A 23,222-nucleotide genomic window follows, 5' to 3' on the forward strand; every position below is an offset into this window, starting at 1 on the left:
CTCTCTGAGTTCCATTTAGAAAATGGCCAGTTCCTTTTTGTTTGTCTCTTCCTTGGGGTAGCTTGTCAGGTGCAGCTTAGGCGACACTTTCGGTGTGTTTGCCCAGAATTAATCTCTTTGATCAAGCCCAAAATTCAACAGGTGTGTTTTCTGTCTTCTGAGGTACCGCCAATGACAGCTTTACCAAATGTTTGCTATCACAGAGCGTACAGCCAGCCTGGGCCTGCCGCCCAGCCACTCGGAAACCCAGGGCGGCGTAGGTTGGTTTTCTGTGTGGTGGCGTTCCACCTCCCGCTGCCGGTGTCTGTGTCACTGGTCAGTGTAGTGACTCAGCAGTGCAGTGTAGCAAACACCCCCACGTAACCTCGGCAGGTACCCCGCCGTTCTTCTCACACGCTGGGGATCGCTGGGCATCGTCTGGGCAGCCCTGCACACCTTGGCTGGGCTCTGTTACGGGCCGAGACTCTGCTGGCTGTGGCCTGTCTGCCCACTGGGCTTGACCGCAGTGTGCAAGCCCTGCCCCACGCACCTGTCATCCTCCTCCTGCGACCCACAGGTGAGGCCAGGTTTGACCTTCTCGTGACAACGGGTGACAGGTGTGCAAGCGAGCACACCCCAGGGGACAAGCCCATTCCGAACCATTACTGGTGTCCAGTCCACGTAGCTGAATAGGAGGGCATGGCCAGTCCTATTGTCTGAGGTCCTGCCCTGGCCAGGGGAGCATGCGGACAGAGGCCACGGCTCCAGAGAGGGGTGGTAGATGGGGGGCTTGGGGACACTTTTGTGACCTACTTGGGCACAATAAGACATGGACATAACTGATGCCCAACTGCTTTTCCTTAGAAATCTCCACCACCTAAGTTGGAGTTGCGGAAAGATTCATGTTTGGAAATGGTTGAGAAATCATTTTGACTGACAAGCAGAAAGTTACCATTTAGAGTAGCACCTTTACGTTGGTCCCGAAAAGGTATATTTTCTAAAAAATGTGAGTGTGTGCCCTGTACGTGGTTGTCTCTGTGGAATGTTCCCTTTGCCCCTTTTATATTCGCGGCACTTGTAAATTTTACAAATTATAAAATTAATAGGATTTTGCTTTTACCCTTCCTTTGCTTTGATCAACTGCATGGTCAGTCTTTGGTACTGAGGATCGGGCAGTGGGCAGGAGCGGACATAGTCATTGGCTTTGGAGAGAGCACGGTCCAGCGGGACTCTTACTGATAGTGTGCCTCCTTTACAAAATTCGTGGTTAAAGGGGGGAAGAAAGAAGGTGACAACAGGATCTAAACCTTTGACTCCCACGTCAGCAGTACTTATTGTTAAGCTCTGTGAGACTGGGTTATCTGCTTTTTCTGGGTTTCACATCTGCTCATTGCTTTTTATTTTTAAAAAAGACAAAAAGATTGTCACTGTTTAGGGCAGGGATGTAACAGGAAAACCTAGTGAAACATTCTGGGGCAAGAGGTCCTCACTCGGGTCTGCAGATGCCCCCACCCACCCAGGGATCCGTGAATGGAATTGAGGAGGCCCATGGAGTTGGACGGGCAGTAATTTTACATCTTCATTTTCACTCACTTGTACTGAAGTGTGATGGGCCCTTATATTCTGGAAACGGGCAACCAGCCTGATGGCAGCGTGCGTGCACTTGCTGCCAGGGGAAATCACAGGCCTTTTCGTCACCCTTGCAAGTAGGTCAGAGTGTCTGTGTCCTCTTCTCTACTTGGAAATGGTTACAGCTACTAGACCCCATGTTAGAGCTTCTTATTTGACACATTGCTAAAGCAACAAAAACTTGCTGTGTCACAAATTTTTTTTCTTTTAATTTTTTAAATAGCTATTTCAATATAACCAGTTTCCTTTGTAGTCCTATCCATGTTTCATTTACTTTGCATGTGTAAGCATTCTGAGAAAGGGGCCCCGAGTTTCACTGAACTGGGAAAAGGGGGTCGGCGGTGTAAAAAAGGTTAGGAATAACGTTGTAAGGCAGGGTCAGCAGACTTTTTCTGTTAAAGGTCAAATAGTACGTATTTTAGGCTTTGCTAGCCACCTAGCCTCTGTCAGAATCGCTCGCCTCGGCCTTGAAAGCGACCATAAATAACACATAAACAGATGGGTGTGGCTGTACACCAATAAAACTTTATTTACAAAAACAGGCCATGGGCCAGATTTGACGATAGCTTACCACTTCTTGTCCTAGAATTCAGTGTGCACGACCGTGGTGGTGGGGTTTAGTCACACATAAGGCATCGTTTAGGGTTGGGCTTCTCAGATTTCTTGAAGCGTGCCGTATTTGCTCCCTGTCACTTTTAACTGCATGTAGCCAGCAGCTCGTGGTGACGTGTTAGGTCTTATCCCCAAAAGCCGGAACGCAATCTTACTCTGTTGAGTTTATGGCCTACAAACGGGCACATTGGCCATAGGTACCGATAGTTACCTGGCATCTAAGAACAGCAGCTTTGGAGTCACCCTGGGGTGGAATCCAAGCCTCGCTACGTACTCCTGGGTGACCGTGAACGAGTTATGTAGTCTCTCTAGGCCTCAGTTCCCTCATGTGCGCGATAACGGTGTTAACGATAATGACATTGCTGTGACTCCCTACTGCATGGGACTGTGGGGAGCATCCGAGACCATTCTTGTGGAGTGCTCAGCAGAGTGCCTGTCATCCCGGAAGCAACCTTGAAGAATGTTAGCTGCTCTTGTTTTGCTTTTTGACACAGTGTTGCAGTGGGCGGGGTCACCAAGGAGCCTTAGAGCCTTTGGACTTGGCATTCACTGACAAAACCAAATTGGAACCTCCCGGCCGTTCCGATGTTCGCGATTTCACTTTCCCTGCTCATCTTTCAGCGAGTGTGAAGTTAAATTTTGTCTTAAAAAAACAGTCAAGCAGCTGGATTTTGTAACTTCACAAGTAAAGAGCGCAGCTGGCAATGTGGGATAAATAAAGTTTGCGCAATAAACAAGTCTTTATTAATAAAAATCTTCCTGAAGTGTAATCTGGGCATTTGAATCACGGTAAAAAGAATGTTCTGATGAGTGAGCACGGAGGTGACTGATTGGAAAATGTGTCCTTCAATCTGTTGCAAGATGTAGCTCCATCAAAATCAACGGATTATGCAAAATGGTACAACTGTGAACCATCCAGTGGCAGAGTGGTCCCATTAACTCTAGGAACGATAGCTTGATTGTTTTCAAGATTATGCTAAGGATATTCACACCTCTTATTTTATTTGGAACAGTTATTTTCAATCTCCGTTTTTCTCCTGGGTTTTGTAACTGTGGCGGTGCGCCAAGCATGTGGTGGCGGCTCAGGTTTGGGGAAAGAAGAGAAACCCCCCGCCCCCACCCCCTTTTTTTTCTCCCAGGGGCTGCTAGGAGCTGCAGGTAGAAGGTCTGCACCCGCCCGCCTTGGTGTAAGCGGTTTTCTGGTGTGTGCTTCGGGGGGATCCGCTGTGGTTGTTGCCTGCCTGTTCTCATCGAAACTCACCTTGTGTTGACAGGGGACGCCCCCTTCCAGTGCTGGCTCTGTAGCGCCAAGTTCAAAATCAGCTCGGACTTGAAAAGGCACATGCGCGTACACTCGGGGGAGAAACCTTTCAAGTGCGAGTTCTGCAATGTCCGCTGCACCATGAAGGGAAACCTCAAGTCCCACATCCGCATCAAGCACAGTGGGAATAACTTCAAGTGTCCGCACTGCGACTTCCTGGGTGACAGCAAAGCCACCCTCCGGAAGCACAGCCGGGTGCACCAGTCCGAGCACCCCGAGAAGTGCGCCGAGTGCAGTTACTCCTGCTCCAGCAAGGCGGCGCTGCGCATCCACGAACGCATCCACTGCACCGACCGCCCCTTCAAGTGTAGTTACTGCAGCTTCGACACCAAGCAGCCCAGCAACCTGAGCAAACACATGAAGAAGTTCCACGGGGATATGGTCAAGACCGAGGCCTTGGAGAGGAAAGACACAGGCCGCCAGAGCAGCCGGCAGGTGGCCAAGCTGGACGCCAAGAAGACTTTCCACTGTGACATATGCGATGCCTCCTTCATGCGGGAGGACTCGCTGCGGAGCCACAAGAGGCAGCACAGTGAGTACAATGAGAATAAGAACTCGGACGTCACCGTCCTGCAGTTTCAGATTGACCCCAGCAGGCAGCCGGCCGCACCCCTCACAGTGGGGCACCTCCAGGTGCCGCTCCAGCCCAGCCAGGTGCCCCAGTTCAGCGAGGGCAGAGTCAAAATCATCGTGGGGCATCAGGTGCCCCAGGCAAACACCATCGTCCAGGCCGCCGCTGCCGCGGTGAACATCGTGCCGTCCGCCTTGGTGGCCCAGAACCCAGAGGAACTCCCGGGGAACAGCCGGCTGCAGATCCTGCGCCAGGTCAACCTGATCGCCCCTCCTCAGCCCTCAGGGTGTCCAAGCGAGGCGGGCGCGCTGGCCCAGCCGGCCGTCCTGCTGACCACGCACGACCAGACAGATGGCGCCACTCTGCACCAGACCCTCATCCCCGCCGCCCCCGGCGGTGCCCAGGAAGGCTCCAGTGGCCAGACTTTCATCACCAGTTCTGGCATCGCCTGCACTGACTTTGAAGGCCTTAACGCTCTGATTCAGGAGGGGACGGCCGAAGTGACTGTGGTGAGCGACGGGGGCCAGAACCTCACCGTGGCCACTACGGCCCCACCCATGTTCTCCTCTGCCCAGCAAGATCTACCCAAGCAGACGTACTCCATCATTCAGGGCGGGGCCCACCCAGCTTTGCTCTGTCCGGCGGACTCCATACCAGATTAGTGCTTCAAACACAAAAGAAATGGGGGGTGTGACCAAAAAGTGTCATTCGTAGAATTCTGTAAGAGGTACGCCCTTGATGCTTCTACACATTGTTGTGAAAACACACCCGCACCTGTAATAAATTGTACTTTTATACGGCTTACTATAATTTTTTAACGCTGTAGTAACTTTGAGACCCCCTGTGAATCACAGTGTTGTAACTTGTAGAATCTCAAATGTTACCGGGCTGATTCCGATTAGGGGTTGGAACTCAGTGCACTGAGGAGTGAGTACATTTGTTTCCAAGTGGTTCTCCCAACTCTAATAAAGGTTTTTCCCATCTCATTAATCTTGTGTAGTAGATGGTACTTCCCAGCCTTTCTTACGTGCCATTCTGAAATACCCCCCCGAGTTTGGGGTACTAGTGTTTTAAGACATGGATACAAATCTCTGGTATGAAGGACCATTTTCTACATAATGTTACATGAGTATTTGGCCCCCCCCCAAAAAGTTGAGTGCTAATGAGATAAAAAGGAATGGTTTTCTAATAAATTGATACCTGATGAGAATATACTGAATGTTAATGATTCTGTAGTCACGGTATGATTTGGGGTTGAGGGGATGTGAATTATCGTATTAAAGAGAACTTGAAGAAGCAAAGGTTTGTAGTCCTCTCTCGTAAGCGTTATACAAACGTCTCACCTCCTTAACAGTCAAATATAATACGTGTAGGACCTAAAATGGTACCTTCAGAGTTTCTGACATTTCTCTTTAGCTGCAAATATGAGGCAAGTTTCTACTAACCTTCAGGACAGAGTGTTCTAGGATGGCATTGTTTTGGAGACCAGTGTTTGTGCATCCCCAAGGACCGTGGTTTTTCCAAACCATAGGCTGTACCGAGAGGGGGGAGGTTCAAATGTTGTTGTTTTCAATGGAAGTGCTGTTTGACCAGTAGATAGCGCCAGAGAGCAAGCTAGGGGTTCCCAAGCTTATACCCAAAGGCAGGAACCGAGGTCGTTGTACCGCTGATTTCCATCCTTGAGCATGACCTGCAGCTCACGGCGGGCTCTTAGTAAGTAATGAATGAATGAATCATGCTCTCACAGAGAGTCAGCGAGGATCGTGAGCTGGAGAGGTTACTCTTGTGAGAGGAGTCTATTTAAAATGTTGTAAGAACACTTAGAGACTTTTTTATCAGAGTTTTCACACACTTTTCCTTCCCTAACGCATAAACTTCCTAATCTTCTCATGCACATGAGCTCACTTTTACATAAAAGATACATAACAAACTAAGAAAAATGAGAAGTCAGCTGTCCTTGGGAGACACATACAGAGTCTGAGCTGGGTTTGTCTCCTTTCTTTCTTTGCTCCTTAATATTTGAACACAATTCTGATAACTCACTGTGTTTCCTTTGCCAGAATTTATTTATTCTCATTTTCATTTCAATGGTAATAACAATATGTTAACTCTGGTTTGATAAGGAATCAAAAAAGACTGCTATTGAATTTTAGCTGGGAAGCTTCCATTGTCAAGAAACTTTTTTACTTCTTTCTTTTTTCGCAGAGTGCCCCTTTTTCTTCCAGCTTTTAAAAAGTTCTTTTTTCCTGATTCTAAATGTAATGTAAATTCATAATACAAAGCATGGGAAACATATTCTCTAGAAAAATTAGTCACTAAATAATCTTATCCAGATGTAAAAATTGGTACCGCCCTGAGAATCTGTCCCCCGATCTTTCCTCCATGCTTATGTCTGTACATTTTCTACTCCAGTTACAGGGCTGAGGTTGAATTGAGCATACTCTTGCCTTTTTTTATATACTGTTTCTTTTTGTATCTTCATACCTCCACCCAACTACTGCCCTCCATATAAACATACACATATACACATGTATATTTAGATTTTCTTTAAACACGCTAAAACAGAAAAAACTTGTTCTTTGCAATAAACTACAGAATTATACAAAAACCAAACCAATAATCTTCCTCCCCTGTACCACCAAGGTAACGTTTTCTCTGTATCCACACCAATAGACAAGCTCTCAAGATAACCTAGAAAAGGCTTTTTCCTGTCTTTGTAGTAATTGGATCACACTGTGTCTGTTTCCCTACAACTTGTTCCTGTTCCATTACTAACAGTGTTGAAGGTCCGTACCGCTGTCCTGACTTCCTTTTTTAAAGCAAACGTTAAGAGTGTGACTACACCATGCCTTGGTCAACGATCTTCTTATTTGCGGATACTTAGGTGATTTTGGCTTTCGTTTGCCATGACAAACTGCCCCGGTAAGCATCTTACATAATGCCTCTCGTCTTCATCTGTGCTGTGGGAGCTCCAGAGCGTTTTCATAGCTCATACCTGTATGGATTTCTGAATGGCAGCCTCCTCTAGTGCGGGCCAGGTATTGCCGCTCCCGGGGGTCTTCCACCTTGAAGTCTTGTCAGTCCGATGAGTGACGTGAGTTATCTAACCCTGCGAGTTTCCCCCACTGGCGTTCCGACCTGCATGTCTGTGACATTTCTGCACAGACGGGTTGAGCATTTGCATTTTTCTCTTCTGTGAACTTTAAACTCGGACACACCCATTTTTCTCCTTGGGTTGTTGAGAACTCAGGGATGTGAACCCCATGTTCGCCACATGTTGCAGAATTTTCTCCCCTCCTGTCCTTCCTCTTTGGACTTTTCTTATGGTGTTCTTTCCCTATAAAAATACCCATATTTAAGATTTTATTTATTTATTTTTAGAGAGAGGGGAAGGGAGAGAGGGAAACATCAATGTGTGGTTGCCTCTCACGTGCGCCCCCTTCTGGGGACCTGGCCCACAACCCAGGCATGTGCCCTGACTGGGAATCCAACCGGCAACCCTTTACTTCACAGTCTGGTGCTCAGTCCACTGAGCCACACCAGCCAGGGCAAAAATACCCACCTCTTTATGCAGTTGGATTCTTGTCATTTAACTTGTGGCTCCTGTCTTTTTCTATGAAATCCCTCCCTTCTGAGGTTTTTCTTTAATATTTTTATTGTTTCTTTTTAGCTAGCACGTCACTGCTGTCAGAATTCATATTTATATACTTGTAATGTAGGAGTTTATTTGCCTATGTATACCAGGACCATTTGTTAGTCAAAGTCGTATTTTCCTTGGAAGTGAAATCTTAATTTCACCTTTACATGAAATACCCAAATATACTTGGGTCTATTTCTGGAATCTCTATTTTGGCCTATTGATGTTTGTATCTTCTCTGGTTTGCCAACATCAAATATTTGATTGTTAGCATTAAGGTAAACCTTAATATCTTTTAGACTTATTGTACAAAGCTTCTCTGTAATATGCTTTTCCAAAATTTTCTTAGCAATTCTTAGCTATCCATATTTATAAATTAACTGTCATTTGTCCAGAACCACCCCCACCCATAAAAAGAAAACTTTATGAGGATTTTGATTAGAATTACATCAGTGTGATATGTGAACTTATGAAAAGAACAACTTTTTAAAAAATGTTAAACCATCCCCCAAAAAACTTTTATTCAAATGTTGTAAACATTATTCAGTGAAATTACAATACTTGGTTTTCTGCATATACAATACAGTCTTATTATATAGGCCTATATTTTCATACTCTGAATTTTATTGTAAGTAAAAATGGATCTTTTTTTCATTTAAAAAAATTACTTGTTGCAAGCATGAAGAATAGCCGTTTTGGGTATAATTGTCTATACTGAGCTATCTGAGCAAAAATTCTTGTGAATTGACAGTATTTATTAAGCACTCTTGGTTTATGATAAATATGGTTTCTGATGGCCGCAACACGACCGTCCAGTTTCCAGGTCGCTTTATCTCTTCCTTACAGTACTCGCCCTCATTTCGCTCTCTGGTCCTATTGCATCAGCCAGAACCTCCGAACGGCGTTGCCACGGCTGGCATCGTTGTTGTGTCTCTAGCTTTTACTTGAATGGCTTCAGCATTTTCCAATTTCATATAAAATTTGTGGTTCCTTTGGGGGTTGGTTTTTATGTACTTAGGTCATTTTCTATTATACTAATTTTTACTTAGAGTTTTTATTAGGGAGGGAGGCAGAGAGAGAGAGAGAGCGAAACTTTGATTTGTTGTTCCACTTGTGCGCTCATTGGTTACTTCTTGTCTGTGCCCTGACTGGGGATCGAACCTGCAACCTTGGCGTCTCAGACGATATTCTAACCAACCGAGCTACCCAGCCAGGGCCTCGTTTGTATGCTTAAAACATGGTGTCTTAGGCTAGTCAGGATTTTGTGCGAACTCTAAGTTTAAAATAGTACTTTTGAATATTCTTCCTTAAGCCAATCTCTTCATTGTTTTCCAAAATGTTAACTATGAAATTTCAAAAGCTTTACTTTAGGCAGCAAAGTTTGTAATGCTGCTCTTGTGGTGGTTTAGCAATGGTGATAGTCATTTATCTAGTGTTACTGTTTTTATTTTTTACATTTTTATTTTTATTTTTTTAACTTTTATTGAAGGTATTGGGATGACGTTGGTTAATAAAATTATATCGGTTTCAGGTGTACACTTCTATAACACTACATTTTTCTAGTATTATCTTTTCCTGAGAGTTACTTCACTGAGTTTGGAAGGTGGAAATGGGTGAAATTTGGTTACTAGGAAAAGGAAGACTATGGGGCAGATGTTTTGGGCCCCGTCAGCTGTTACAATATCAGCTTATTGGTAGATCCTTCGAGTACACATCTGGGACTTGCAGAAGGGCCCGGGGAGCCAGGAGGACACTACAGTCGAGTGTAGTACAATCGATTGTGCAATCGAGGATTGTACAATCGAGGATTGTGCAGTCGAGTCTGAAAGCATCTAATCATCTGGAGTGCTGCTGTTTCCTGTCTTCTTGTTTTCTGTCCCAGAATTGTGCATCTTGAGGGCTGAGAGTGATTCCGACCACTCTAATCCCCAGACAAAAGTGCTTATTGACCTCGTTCATTCAGTCAGTCAGTGTTTCTTGAGCACCTACTATGTGCCAGGTCCAGTTCTGGAAACTTGGGACTGTCAAGGAACAAAGAGTGACTTCTGGTGAAGTCTGCCTTTTTAGTGTGGGGAAACAGACAATACATAATAAGCAGAACACATAGTCCCTTATACAATGTCCTGGAAGGGATAAGTGCTTAGTGGGGGAGGTACGGGGAGAGGGGTTGCCGTTTTAAGTAGGGTGGTCAGGGAGAGCCTCCCTGAGAAGTTGAGATGAGAACAAAGACTGGTCCGTGGGAGGGAGGCAGGGCCATGTGAATATCAAGAGGAAGGACCTTCCAGGCAGAGGGAACAGCCAGCACAAAAACCCTAAAACAGAAATGTGCCTGGGGCGTCTGAGGTTTAGGTGGCCGGAGGAGAGTGAGCATCAGAAAGAAGAGCAGGTAGAAAGTGGGTTGAGGGCAGTAGTAGTCTCTGGTTTTTTGCATGTCTGACATTTTTTGATAATTAAAACAATAATAACAATTGCATTCACTCAGCAAATATGAATTGCCAAAGCTGCGTGTGCAGGCAGTGACACAGGCCAGCAAGGCCCTTGCTGGCTGGGGGTTTACCATCTAGTAAGGCAGACGGGCAAGCGAATATCTGTCACAGCACGTAAATGCGCTAGTAGGGGACACGGCAGGCAGCCTGACCCGTAAGCCATACAGCCCAGATTTGGACTGCGCCGGGGAGGGACGTCAAAGTGGTGGGTAGGGGTTCCACAGCTGAACGCAGGGAACGGAGACATGGGGGTGAGCATGCTGAGGTGGGCTGGGAAGTTACGCAGGTCTGGGGAAAGACAGGTCATTGGTAATGGGAGCATTTTTCTCGAAGAGAAAGCAAAATAAAAAATTTTTAAGGTTGATGCTCGTTGGTGAGTTAGCTCTCAGGAAGGTTGTTTCTTTCTTGGAGAACAAAACACTACATTTTGTCACATATACAAGATGGTCATGTAGTTTGTCATCCGACTGGGAACCGTTTAGGGGGACGTGGCACTGAGGATAATTGTGTTGGGACAACAGGTATAAATCAGCTTCTGGTTTACCGTTATTACTGGTAAAGGGCCAGACCCAGAAGCTGTAAAATAATGACCAGTGCTTCACCCTCGTGGTGCGAAGCAGCAGAGATTAGAATTTCACAGCCCACGGGTCAGTTTTCCAGAAAAGTAAGTCACATGCCATAAAACGGATCAGAATTTGGGTTTTCTACCTAATGTTTTCGATGAACATTTATTATTACTGTTAATATGTCTTATCAATCTGTTTAGTCTTAGCCATGTGATTGTAGTCCTATTTTTAACATTAGTAAATGTGGTAAATGAGATTATTGTTTCTCATCGGCATTCCCTCCCTGGCCCAGAATTGTATTTATCCACCCTTGCCCATGGGCATGATGGCAGGGGCGGGGTGGGGGGAGTGTGTGTCCCGGCCCCATCAATGTGGGGCCAAGCCATTGTTCTAATTTGGCTGTTTGGCTAACAGAATACCAGTGGGCCTGACTGGAAGAGGGGCTTTCAGGGTGCCTGTGCAATCTGGCTCGTGCTCTGGTTCTCACGGGACCTGTCAGTAGAAGAACTTGCCCTGTGAGAAAGGAGCAGACACGTGGACCTGACCTCAAAGGCAGCCGAGAGCCAAGCCCAGCAGAGCCACAGTGAACCCACTGAAAAAAAAAAAAAGAAAAAGAAAATCAGGATTCCTTAAGGAAAGCCACTGAGATTCTGAGGTTGTCTGTTTCACCACAAAAACTGACCCATACAAGAGACGATCATTGCAACCCTCAGTTCAGGATTAGCTCCTGGATTGCCGTAGCCGGGGTTCAGTATTTATTTGAATGAATGAATGAAAAGATGTCTTCCCTACAATTCTACTTTAAAATCACTCGCAGCATGCGTACAATGAAAAGAGTATTTGTCCTTATAAAATTTGGATGCAAATACAAGTCTCTTCTCATCCTGTCTTGCCTCCTCTCCTTTCTTCTTCTTTAAGATTTTATTTATCTATTTTTAGAGAGAGGGGAAGGGAAGGAGAAAGAGAGGGAGAGAAACATCAATGTGTGGTTGCTTCTTGTGCACCCTCTACTGGGGGCCTGGTCCACAGCCCAGGCATGTGCCCTGAGTGGGAATCGAACCAGGGACCCTATGGTTTGCAGGCCTGTGTTCAATCCACTGAGCTATACCAGCCGGGGCTCCTCCTCCTCTTCTTCTCCTTCTTCTCCTTCTCCTCCGCCTCCTCCTCCTCCTCTTCTTCCTCCTGTTCCTCCTCCTCCTCCTCCCTCCTCCTCCCTCCTCCTTCCAATCCTTCTCCTTCTTCTCCTTCCTCTTTTTTTTTCTCCATTTCTGGTCTCTTTCATGGAAAGGAAAAGGGAAACCTGCCTCTAGGACTCCCCACCCAGTCTACCTAAGACCATCAGTCTCCATGTGGACATCTCTATGGAGAGGCAGCATTTTCCCTACTGGCTCTGAGACTCAGCCCCTCCCAGGAGAAGCTTCACGAAAAGAACCAAGTCCTGCCCTGGCTGGTGTGGCTCAGTGGATGGAGCACTGGCCTTTTGAGTGATCAAAACAGAGGCTGTCTTTACCTTTCTTTTCCGTGGATCTATGAGGATATAAGGCTATCACTGCCTAAACTTCCAAGTAGAGATGTGTTGTTTATCTATTGCTGTGTAACAAATTATCCTGAAACTTAGTGGCTTAAAACCAAAAACACATATATTATTTCAGAGTTTCGGTGGGTCAGGAATCCAAGCATTGTGTACCTGGGTCCTCTGGCTCAAGGTCTCTCCCAAGGCTGTAATCAAGGTGTTGGCCAGGGCTGGGGGCCCAGCTGAAGGCTCAACTGGAGACACACCTGCTTCCAAGCTCACTGACATGGTTGTTGGCGGGATTCGGGTACTTGGGGCCCAGTGGGCTGAAGGCCTCGCATCCTCGCTGGCTGGCAGCCGGAGGGTGTCATCAGGGTCCTGCCCCACGGGCTTCTCCGTAGCACAGCTCACCCCATGGCTGCTGACTTCCATAAGAAGGAGCAACCACGAGAGAGCAAGACAGGGTGCATGAGGAGAAGCCAGTCTTTCTTGTAATCTAACCTCAGAAGTGACATTCCATTACTTCTGCCGAATTTCATTCATTAGAAGTAGGTCTCTGGGTGTAGCCCAACTTCTAGAGGAGGTGATTAGCCAAAAGCAAGAATATTAGGGAGTAGGGCTCAGTCGAAGCCATGTCAGACGCCGGGAGGGAACCGGCGCACAGCAAACCTGGGCTCAGAGGAGCAGAGGAAGACTGAGCTCGCGTGACCAAGTGCGAGCGCCTGGATCGACCCAGCGCTAAAACAGAAACACACCCCCGCTGTGCAGTTATGTGACACAAATTCTTGCTTTCCTGTTCTTAAGGCCATATCAGTTGGGTGTTTTGTTACTTTTAAGCATACAATCCCAGCTAAAAGATGCTGCATTATAGAAATTGAGTTAAAAGCTGCTTTGGGTAATCATAGTAATGGGTAGAAAAAGGTCGTTTTCCATTGACGTCTTCCCCTATGCCAAGTAATGCCTTAAGCATGTGACAACTATGTCATCAGCCCTCAGGACAGCCCACAACAGTGTGTAATGCAGCCTTGCTCTTTGCGTAAATGAGAACACCAAGTCCCAGAAACGGTAAGCCACTTGCTCCAGGCTATAGAGCGGTGATGCCGCCAGCTCTGTGTTATATCAGCATTTATATATTTTTGAGCATTCATTAGGCTACATTACTTTCCAGGGAGTGCCTCTTTGGAGAAAAGATTATGCATTTTACTTCTTTGTAGAAGTAAAGTCCAACACCCTAAGTTAAATACATTTATCAGATTGACTGATTGGTTGATTTAAAAATCCATATTAAGTTCCTCAGGCCTGAAGATTTATTGAGGGTGATCTTCATTAGATCCAACAGGGGTCATTGTTCTTACAACTTTGAAAAGGCTGAATGGGTGTTTATTATGCCCATTCCTCAGGTGATGAAACTGAGGCCTGCAAGTCCTGGGTCCCCGCTGCTCACTGCCTGACAGGCAGCGCCAGGCCCACCATCACCCTCAACTGCCCCATCCCACTTGCAGCCTTGGACTTGTCCACGTAACAGAACAGAGTGGGAGGAGGTGGGGGACTCACACCTTTGCAATTACGGCAGGCAGCGGTTTGACATCGAGCAGAAATGGGCATGGCAGGCAGGGATACCCTGGCGAAGACTGTTAGCTCTCCCCGGTAACTAGTGTGCTGAGCTTTTTAGGGTGGGAGCCGCTGACATTTTTGTGAGGTCTTTCATGAACAGTTCATATATTCATAGTCCCAGTAGCAAAGCACTCTAAGGCGGTATATGTGGAGAGTTCTCTTTCCCATCCTGCGTTCCCTTCCCGGTCCTTATGGGTGACTGCTTTTAGTAACTTTCCAAATTTTTTAAAATAATTTTTTGTTTTTCAATTACAGTCGATGTGCAGTATTTTATCAGTTTCAGATATACAACCCAGTGATTAGACATTACATAACTTCCTAAGTGATCACCCCAGTAAGTCTAGTATCCATCTAGCACCACACAGTTACTATAATATTATTGACCACATTCTCTATGCTGTACTTACATCCCTGTGCCTATTCTCTAACCATCAATCTGTACTTCTTAATCCCTTCACCTTGTTCACCCAGCCCCCAACCCTCTTCCCATCTGGCAACCATCAAAATATTCTCTGTATCTGTGAGTCTGTCTCTTGGTAACTTTTTTTACATATTGGGGTTTCCCCACCAGCAGACCCTGGGACAAGGATCAGAGAGCATGTAGGTTGTTTGGGAGGTGATCCCATGAAACAACGTGGGGAGGGGAAGTGAAACAGGAGAGGAGGAGAGAACACAGGGGGTGTTATCAGTACTGTCACCACTGTGGACAGCTGGCGCTTACTCCTGCTGGGAACCCCTGCAGTAGAGGTAGGAACTGGTGCCTCAGAGTTCTCCACCCGCCAGGCAAGGGAGCGGAGCTATTTACCCAGCGACCCCAGCACTCGCTGATGGACGGCGGCTCCTGGGGTGGCAGGAGATCAATGGCCCGAGTCACTCAGGCTGCTGCACAGCAAGGCAGAGGGGATGCTGGCAACCGGAGAAAACCCGCAGGAAAAGAAATGCAAGTGCTGGCAGATGACAGTCAGTCCAGCATGCACCCAGGTGGTGTGGATGAGGGGGCAGGGGTGAGGCACCAACAGCATTTGCCGTTCCAACATTGCTTCATGCAAATTCATGAGCAAATATGAATGTCCTCTTCCATTACCCCTTTCTTTTTGCAAAAAAAGAAAAGTAGCATACTATATACACAGTTCTGTCTTGCTTTTTTCACTAATGTATTCAGAAGATCTTATTAATACATAGGAGCTTTTTCACTTTTTTTTCCCATTGAGTAGGGCTCTACCATGGTTTATTTAGCAAGTGACCTATAAACAAATACTTGGGTTATTTCTAGGCGTTTGCAATTTCAAAGAGTGCTACAATGAATAATCTTGCCAATGGGTCATTTGGTGTGTGTGCCTGTGTATCTGTAGAATAAATTCCCAGAAGTCTTTGGAGTTTTAGTCAGGCACACAGCCACCCTGTTGGAATACACATCCCCAGACTCCCTTGCAGCTACATGTGACCATGTGACTAAATTCTGGCCAACAGGTCACAAGCAAGAATGACGCACACTCTTGGTCACCTCTGTAAAGGACAGCTGCTCACCCTCCTCTTCCTTGCCATGGGCTGGGTCACTGGTGTGGATCTTTGCCTCAAGGAAAACATTCCAGGGGATAGTAAAGCAATAAGCGAAGAGATGAGTCCCATGATGGTCTCATGGAGTATCATCCAGCAGACATAAACCTCTGTTTTATTGAAGTTGCTTTTACTTGGTCTGTGTTTAGTAGCCCAAAGCAGTGGCCTAACTAAAGATGGGATCATTTTATAGTATGGCTGAACTACGTGTTCCAAACACACCCCCCGTCCTTTTCACAGATGTGTCTCCCGCACACCTGCACAATGTAGGTCTTCAATATAATCAATACATTTCCAATAATCATAGTCTATTTTAAAATAGCTTTAAAAATTATTATAGTGTAAGGGTAGCAGGTAGATGACTGCCAATAATAATAATAATATTTTTTTAAAGATTTTGTTTATATTTATAGAGGGGAAGGGAGGGAGAAAGGAAGAGAAACATCATTGTGTGGTTGCCACTTGAGCGCCACCTACTGGAGACGTGGCCAGCAACCCAAGCATGTTCCCTGACTGGGAATCGGAACTGATACCCTTTGGTTCGCAGTCCAGCACTCTATCCACTGAGCCGCAGAAGCCAGGGCTAATAATAATACTATTCTTGATTATTTATTGTTTGTCACTCCTTTTCTATATAGTCCCTTTTAAAACTCAGAAAAACCATTTGAGGTAGGCAGAATTATTATCTTCACTTTAGAGATCAGGAAGCTGAGGCTCAGGGAAGGTAGGCCTTGTTCACAATCACATATCCACGAACAGCTGGACTCTGGTGGGGAGACACACGTGAAATGCCTTCTACAGTAGTGCTTAGCTGTGGAGAACGCCTGTGAATGTCCACCCTTTTCATGGCCATTACCACCGCCGCCACCACTGTTACACTTCACTGTTTCTTAGGTGAGGAGAGGTAAAGGAACCTTCCCAAACCAGCCTAGGATTGGCCTCTGGATGTGTCTGAGGTTCAATAGGGAAAGGGGAAAGGAGGACTAGGAAATGGTTTAATCATGTCCTGCTTGCCTCTACCTACCACCCCGCCCGCCCACCTACAGCCAGACTGATGTTCCTCAAAAGTCCATCTCTCTGCCTCCCGGTCTGTGCACAAGCTATCCGCTCTGCCTGGAACCCTTTCACCTCACTTTTTTTTGCCAGCCCAAGACCTATACTTTTAGGGTTATGAATCTGCCTCTTGCAGGAAGCTTTGCCTGACCACTGTGTGAACCTTTTTTGCAGTCTTGTTCACTTAGTTCACCACCCCTCCCCACATTACTCTGTGACTCCCCTAAAGGCTTGCTGTTGCATTTCCAGAGGTTAGCGTAACATGTCACACCCAGATGGGACCCAGTTACTGTTTGTTAAATAAATGAATGGCTTTGGAATGAGCTCTAATAGAAGGTGTTAGAGTCAGGGGGACTGTGGCCTAAGACATGGAAAATGACTCTTGGTCTGGGAGATTTCAGTGTTGCTAGGAAGGAATCAGAAATGCATTTTTCTCAGGAGTAGGTAAAACAACTGACCACCTCAGGCTACCACCCCCTTCCCCAGGTCTAGAAGCTTCGAATTTCTGTTCCTGGGCAACATTCCTTTATAGTTCAGGAACTTCCAAACCTGCAGGGGCCATCGGATGAATCGAAGGCTGTTTATTTTCTCTGTAAATAGAGCCCCTGATCCACTTCGTTGCCCCCACAGTAGCCCCTGCCAGAATTTCATTTCTTCATTTCAGATTCAGGAGCAGGACTTGGGGTAGGAGCAGAAAGGAAAAGAGGAAAAAGTGAGGTATTTGTATGCTGGTTATTTACATTTTCAACTGAGACTGTGCCCTAGTGGCCTCTAAACTAATTTCCTTCTTTCATTTTAGAAGTTATATATGTTGGTGGGAATGTAAATTGATATAGCCACATTGGAAAATAGTTCGGCACCTCCTAGGAAAGATGAATGGGAGCATATGCTGTAACCCAGCGATTTCTCCCCCACGCTGTGCTTCTCAAAGCTAGCACGCATGAGAGTCACCAGGGGACCTTGTTCCAATGCAGCCTCTGGCTCCAGTGTGTCTCCAGATGTAACATGGGTACAGGTCACCTGGGAAACTTGTTAAGAAGCATATTCTGCCTTCTGTGCTTCTCAGACTTTAATGGGCAGAAAAATGACCTAGAGATCTTGTTTAATGCAGATTCTGGGCGTAGAGAAACTTGCCTGTGTGAATCAGGAGACCTGTGCAAGAATGTTTATAGCTACGTTGCTCATGATGACCAAACTGGAAACTGCCCATTAGCAGTGGAGGTGTAGACAAAACGTGGTACCTTCCTACTGTTCGTACACTGGAGGTTGCAGGAGAGTGGAAACGAACGAGGTACAGCTGCCTGCGGTACGTGTTCCATCTCACAAACTGAAGGAAGGGAAGGAAAACTGCTCATACTGCTCAACAAGTGGCCAGACTGACAAACATGTTATTGGGGTGACAAAACTACTTTTAAATAATAATGACCCAGAGTTAGAAATGGGGGGCACAGAGTGGCAAAAGGGAGGGGAAGCTTTTGGCTGGGAACATGTGAAGGGTTTCTTGAGATCTAGAACAAAGAATGTTCTAGATCTCAAGTTGGTGGTTACCTGCATGTTTGTTTTATTCCTTATATTGCACATTTATGCTACACACTCTTGTATGTGTGCCAAATGTTATGATTTTTCAAATTGGAAAACCTGACACATTGTAGAAAGGTCCATAGCAAGATGGCGGCCACTCAGACAATTGGGTCACAAATATTGCTGTCCTGTCCTCTGGGACAACTCCTGCGACCGGGTCTCTGGTCTCCTCCACACTCAGCCGTTTGTGTGTGTGTGCACATATACAGGGCAGAGCAAAAGCAGGCTTGTTGTTGTTCGTATGGGAGATAATGCAACATTAATAAACAATAATACAAGAATAAACTTTTGTGTACTCACAATGGCACACCTCCTCTGCCCCATCCTGTATATGCGTATGTTAAACTTTATAGGGATGCTGTTAGATATTTATGTATTTGTGTGCATACGGACACACACAACAGCGTAATTTGTGTACTTTCCTATCCTGTGAACATTTCACTCATTTATCTTGAAGAATAAGATTCCCTACCAGTGCACATAGAAATACATTATTCTTTCTATGGACATATAGAACTTACTCCACTATATGACAGAAACGCAATTTAGTTACGTATTACTTTTTAACGATAAAGTAGCATGTGAATACATTCCCCTTTTTTTTGAAGGAAGTATTATTAAGGGTAATGTTCTCTTACATACACGCAGAACATTTAGGTTCTTCAGTCCTTCCGCCCCCACCGCACTGAACACATAGCCAATGTGATGCCTTCCAGTACCTTTTTATTCTGGATTTTCATGTTTCCTCACCGGAAATACATAGGGATTTGCATGAGTTTATATCTAGGCCGAAATTGCCTTTTGTCTTCGATGCAGTACACCCAGCCACGCTCGCGTACGTAAATCTGGCGCGTTACTCTTCTTTGCTGCTGGTGTCCTAGGGTGTGGCCAAACCTCAGGTTAACCACACCGCTCCCCTACGGTTGGGCATTCAGTTTCTCTGTCGATTTTTTTTTTGCTGTGGCAGTAGTGTCGCACAGACATCTTTGGACACACTCCCCTGTGCACGTGTGAAGATGTTTCTCTGGAGAAGAATAGAGGGAAAGGAGAATTAATTGCTAGATCATTGGCAGGGCAATTTAAAAATGTATTGCCAAACTGCCCTCCAAAGGACCTATAAACATGCACGCTTCCACTGGCAATGCTTTAGAAGACCAATTTGCCTGCATCCTCCTAACAGCAGACGCTGTCAGCCCTCTTAATTTTTACTGATCTGGTAGGTGAAAAATAAAAAGAGAGAGGAATTTATGGCCGTTTAATATTCACTCCCTTGTAATTAGTGAGGCTAAACGCCTCTTGCAGTCTGTTGCCTAGAACCTGCCGCTAAACAAGATCTCCATTCTTCTGCCCATTGAAGTTTGAGAAGCACTGAAATCACAACCCACTTCTTAACAAGGTCCCCAGGTGCTCTGTGTCCGTGTTAAATTTTGAGACACACTGGAGTCAGAATCTGCATTTTAACAAGGTCCCCAGGTGATTCCCCCGCGTGGTAAGTTTGAGAGCGCAGTGTGGGGGAGGGACAGCTGGATCGTAGCCCACGCTCACCTTCACTAACACGAAAACAAATCGAAATGGTATTTCGGTCTATTTTAACTTGCACGTCCTTAATCATAAGTGAGCTTGGACATTTCTTTCATATTTTTATGAGCCAGTTTTCCTTTTCTGGAACCAGCTAGTCAGTGAATCTCACTTTGCTTCAGACGCACCTGAGCTGACCTCCTCTGAGCCTTTGCTAAGGTTTCCTCTCCCAAGAATGCCACCTCCCTGGTGCTTTCCATGGCTGCCTGTGACAGCCAGGTTTTAGCTCAAAGGTTCCTGCTGGCCCAACTCAGGGACAGTCCCCCCACCCTACCAACCACCCTATGACTCTCCATCACTCCACCCCATTTCCTCTTTTAAAAAAAGAAAAGATTTTATTTTTTTTTAGAGAGGGCAAGGGCGGAAGAGAAGGAAACATCAATGTGTGGTTGCTTCTCACGCGCCCCTTACTGGGGACCTGGCCGCAACCCAGGCATGTTCCCTGACTGGAATCCAACCAGTTACCCTTCGGTTCGCAGGCCACTGCTCAGTCCACTGAGCCACACCAGCCAGGGCCACGGCAGTTCCTCTTGATCGAGGCAGCAGTCGTTATTGGAAATGACCTTGTGCGTCCATGCACTCATACATGTGTGCATGCATCCATTATCAGTTCCTTCCTCCTCCGACTGCCCTGCTGGGTCTCATCCGGCTTGCGGGTCACTCTGCATCCAACACCCGGAGCAGACCCAGGAAGTCGTGTGGGCTCAGAACATGAGCATCAGATGAGCAAATCAATTGGCCCCTGGCCCACGGAGGAATATGAGCTTCTGACTAGAGGCACACCCCGTTTGGAATCATTTGTACCTGGATAAACACTCACTTGTTCGGCCCTGCACCCATCGCGGAGAGTAGGGTGGTGATGATGAAGCCAAACCGGTGGCTGAGGTGAGCACGTGACCCAGGCGAGGTGCTCGCACCCCTGGGAGGCCCGGGGCAATCAGGGGGGCAATTATAACGTGTTTTTACCCATTTCTGTTGAAAACTAAAGGGATCACTTGAGCGGTATTAATGAGTAGTGTTAAATTACTCATTACGTGAAACTGGTATGAAAGCGTGGGTAGCATGCAGGTTGGAAGGGCTGCGTAACGTCGGCCCGGGCCTCGTTACCCGGTTTATGTCCCCGTGAGACAGTGTCTGTGCCCAGTGGCATCAGAACCACCAACTCTAGATGAGTGCTAGCGATCATGATAGGAAACTGTAACTCACACTGTATCGTCGTAAGTAGTAACTGTTCACACGTAGGGAGTCCTGCCTCTGTACTGCGCCGCTGCTCCGTGTGCTTGACCCAGAGGAGCCCATCCTCCCAACCGCCCTAGCTGTTAGCCTTGCCTTTTCACGGAGGAGGAAAGCGGGGCACAGAGCGGCCTTCCCAAGGTTACGGGGTAGCAGAGCCAGGATTCTAACTGAGGCTCGCTCCCCTGTGCTCTCTGTTACCACCTTACACAGCCTCCGGACTTGGGAATGCTTTGTAGAGGGGGTGGCCAGGAGAATCTGGTGGAGTCCGGAGGTGCACTGGCTACCTCTGGGCAAAATACTTGAGTTATCAAAATTACAGATAGTCTTCGTTTTCGTTTACAAAATGACAAGCCCTGAAAATTTACTGACTTTCTCCATGAAGGAAAGGGACCGCCTAACAACCATAATATATCAGGATAAAGGTGATATATAGAGAATGAGAAAGTGATAGTTTGCAAGAGAAACATCCAATGGAGGGATTATTTTGAAATGCATGTTTGGCCTTGATTCCCTCCTTAAGTGATTCCGTTGCTGAAAACAATGAAAAGTTACGACACAAGAACCTCTATCTGTGTGTTTAAACTTAGCAGCAGGTCTTCAGTCTGTTCACACATCTTCCGAATAAGGAGCTCAGTGGGTCTGAAATCCGTGTGTTAAACTCAGAGCGGTGCATCCTCCGCAGTTGATTTGCAGAAGCCCCAGACTGATGATCAGGAAGGACAAAAGTTTATAAACTGGATTAAAAGAAAATGACCAGTGAATGGTGAATGGGGTGGAAAAAGGAGTATCATAGCTTGTTAAGCACAGCCAGTGATACCTTGCTTTCATTTAGATCTCTATATCCTATGAGTTATGTTTTTTCAATTTTTCAATTATGACCCTTGCAATCAAGCCATAAAAACTAAACATGGTATTAAACTGAATTTAGCACCATAAATCTGAATGCATACAGGGAGAAATATTAAAACAATGCCTTCAAAAAAAATGAAGCAAGTTTAACCAGTTGCTGTCATTATATTTGTGAAAAACATTGTTTTTTTTTCTTGAAACATCGTACACAGCGAACACGCATGATCATGGCGAAATATTGTTGTATATCAAGTTGATTGGCAAAACGTAACACAGGATGTGGCTCCACAGTATTTCGTACACTGCAGGGCAAGTACGAATCAGGGCCACTGCTTTGGCATCTCTTAGTCACCTGCAATGTAACCAATATGGACATTGATGTAAGAAACTCGGACACTTTTTAGAAAGGGCATAGGTCACGGTTACACTATGCATGTGGCAAAGACCAGGAAACAACCTCTGTGCCCATCAGCAGGACAGCAGATGGACGAAATCTGGTGTTCGCACCATGGAATATTACACATCGGTCCACGTGGGTGAACGCTAGTGACAGCAGTTGATTGAAAGATGATCTTAGTAATCTGATACATGTGGGAAAGGTAATTCCTGGAAGATTACATACTCTTTTATGACATTCTTTTAAAATTAAAATGACATATTTTTAAAATATTTTTTTATTTTCTTATTGATTTTAAAGAGGGTGAAGAAAGGGAGGGAGGAGAGAGGCAGAGAGAGAGAACATCAATTTTTTGTTCCACTTATTGATGCACTCATTGGTTGCTCTGTGTGTGTGCCCCGACCAGGGATCAAACCGAACCCTGGCATATGTGAGCAACACTCTAACCCACTGAGCTACCCAACCAGTGCAAAGTGGTACATATTTTCAAAGAATACTTGTAGGTACCAAAAAAAACCCAAACAAACAAAAAAAACACCTCGCTAAAAAGAAAAAGCAAAGGAATGAGTAGGTAGGGTTTAGGTTGATGCCTATTAAATTAGAGGAGGGGGCGAGTAGGGGCGGGGGAGGCCTAGGTTATGGTTAAAAGTCCTAGTTTTGGGGTGGTGGGTCCCCTGGTGTTTATTATATCCTAGTAAGACAAGACACAACCAACCAAATACAGGCCAGTGATGGATCAGTAATGACAAGGTGTCGTGTAGCAAGGATTGACTGACCCAATTGCGTGCCCTGAGCTAACGGGTAATGAGAGAGCTCCACCCAAAGGCTTGCACTGCTCAAGCGGTGCAAAGGTGTCAGATGTCTCCCACCCTCCATGCTGGGTGCGCTCCCCCTTTCAGCTTCCACAGAGGCAACCACTGCCTCCAGTTTACACAGTGTCCTTCCAAAAGGAGACCCGGGAAACCCGAGCACAGATGGATGTTTCCAAACATTCCGTTTCTGTGTAGCTACATGCACATCCCAAACAAAACTTCTAAATCGCT

General features: G+C 46.0%; 1 protein-coding gene across 6 annotated transcripts in view; it reads left to right on the plus strand.

Annotated features, from left to right (window-relative positions):
• The window catches only part of ZFP64 (ZFP64 zinc finger protein), a 77,084-nt gene that overhangs the window by 19,550 nt on the left and 34,312 nt on the right, over positions 1 to 23,222 (plus strand). For 2 of the 6 annotated variants that reach the window (XM_053926066.1, XM_053926067.1), the window contains exon 6: positions 3,495 to 5,404. The exons of the other annotated variants lie outside the window; for them this stretch is intronic. In XM_053926066.1, the coding sequence (XP_053782041.1) occupies positions 3,495 to 4,774 (1,280 nt within the window). In that variant the 3' untranslated portion in view covers positions 4,775 to 5,404. Of the gene's footprint in view, positions 1 to 3,494; positions 5,405 to 23,222 lie in introns of those variants that run through there. 6 annotated transcript variants of the gene reach the window in all.

This window comes from Desmodus rotundus, chromosome 6 (assembly GCF_022682495.2).
Source record: "Desmodus rotundus isolate HL8 chromosome 6, HLdesRot8A.1, whole genome shotgun sequence".
In the NCBI taxonomy this organism is placed as follows: domain Eukaryota; kingdom Metazoa; phylum Chordata; class Mammalia; order Chiroptera; family Phyllostomidae; genus Desmodus; species Desmodus rotundus.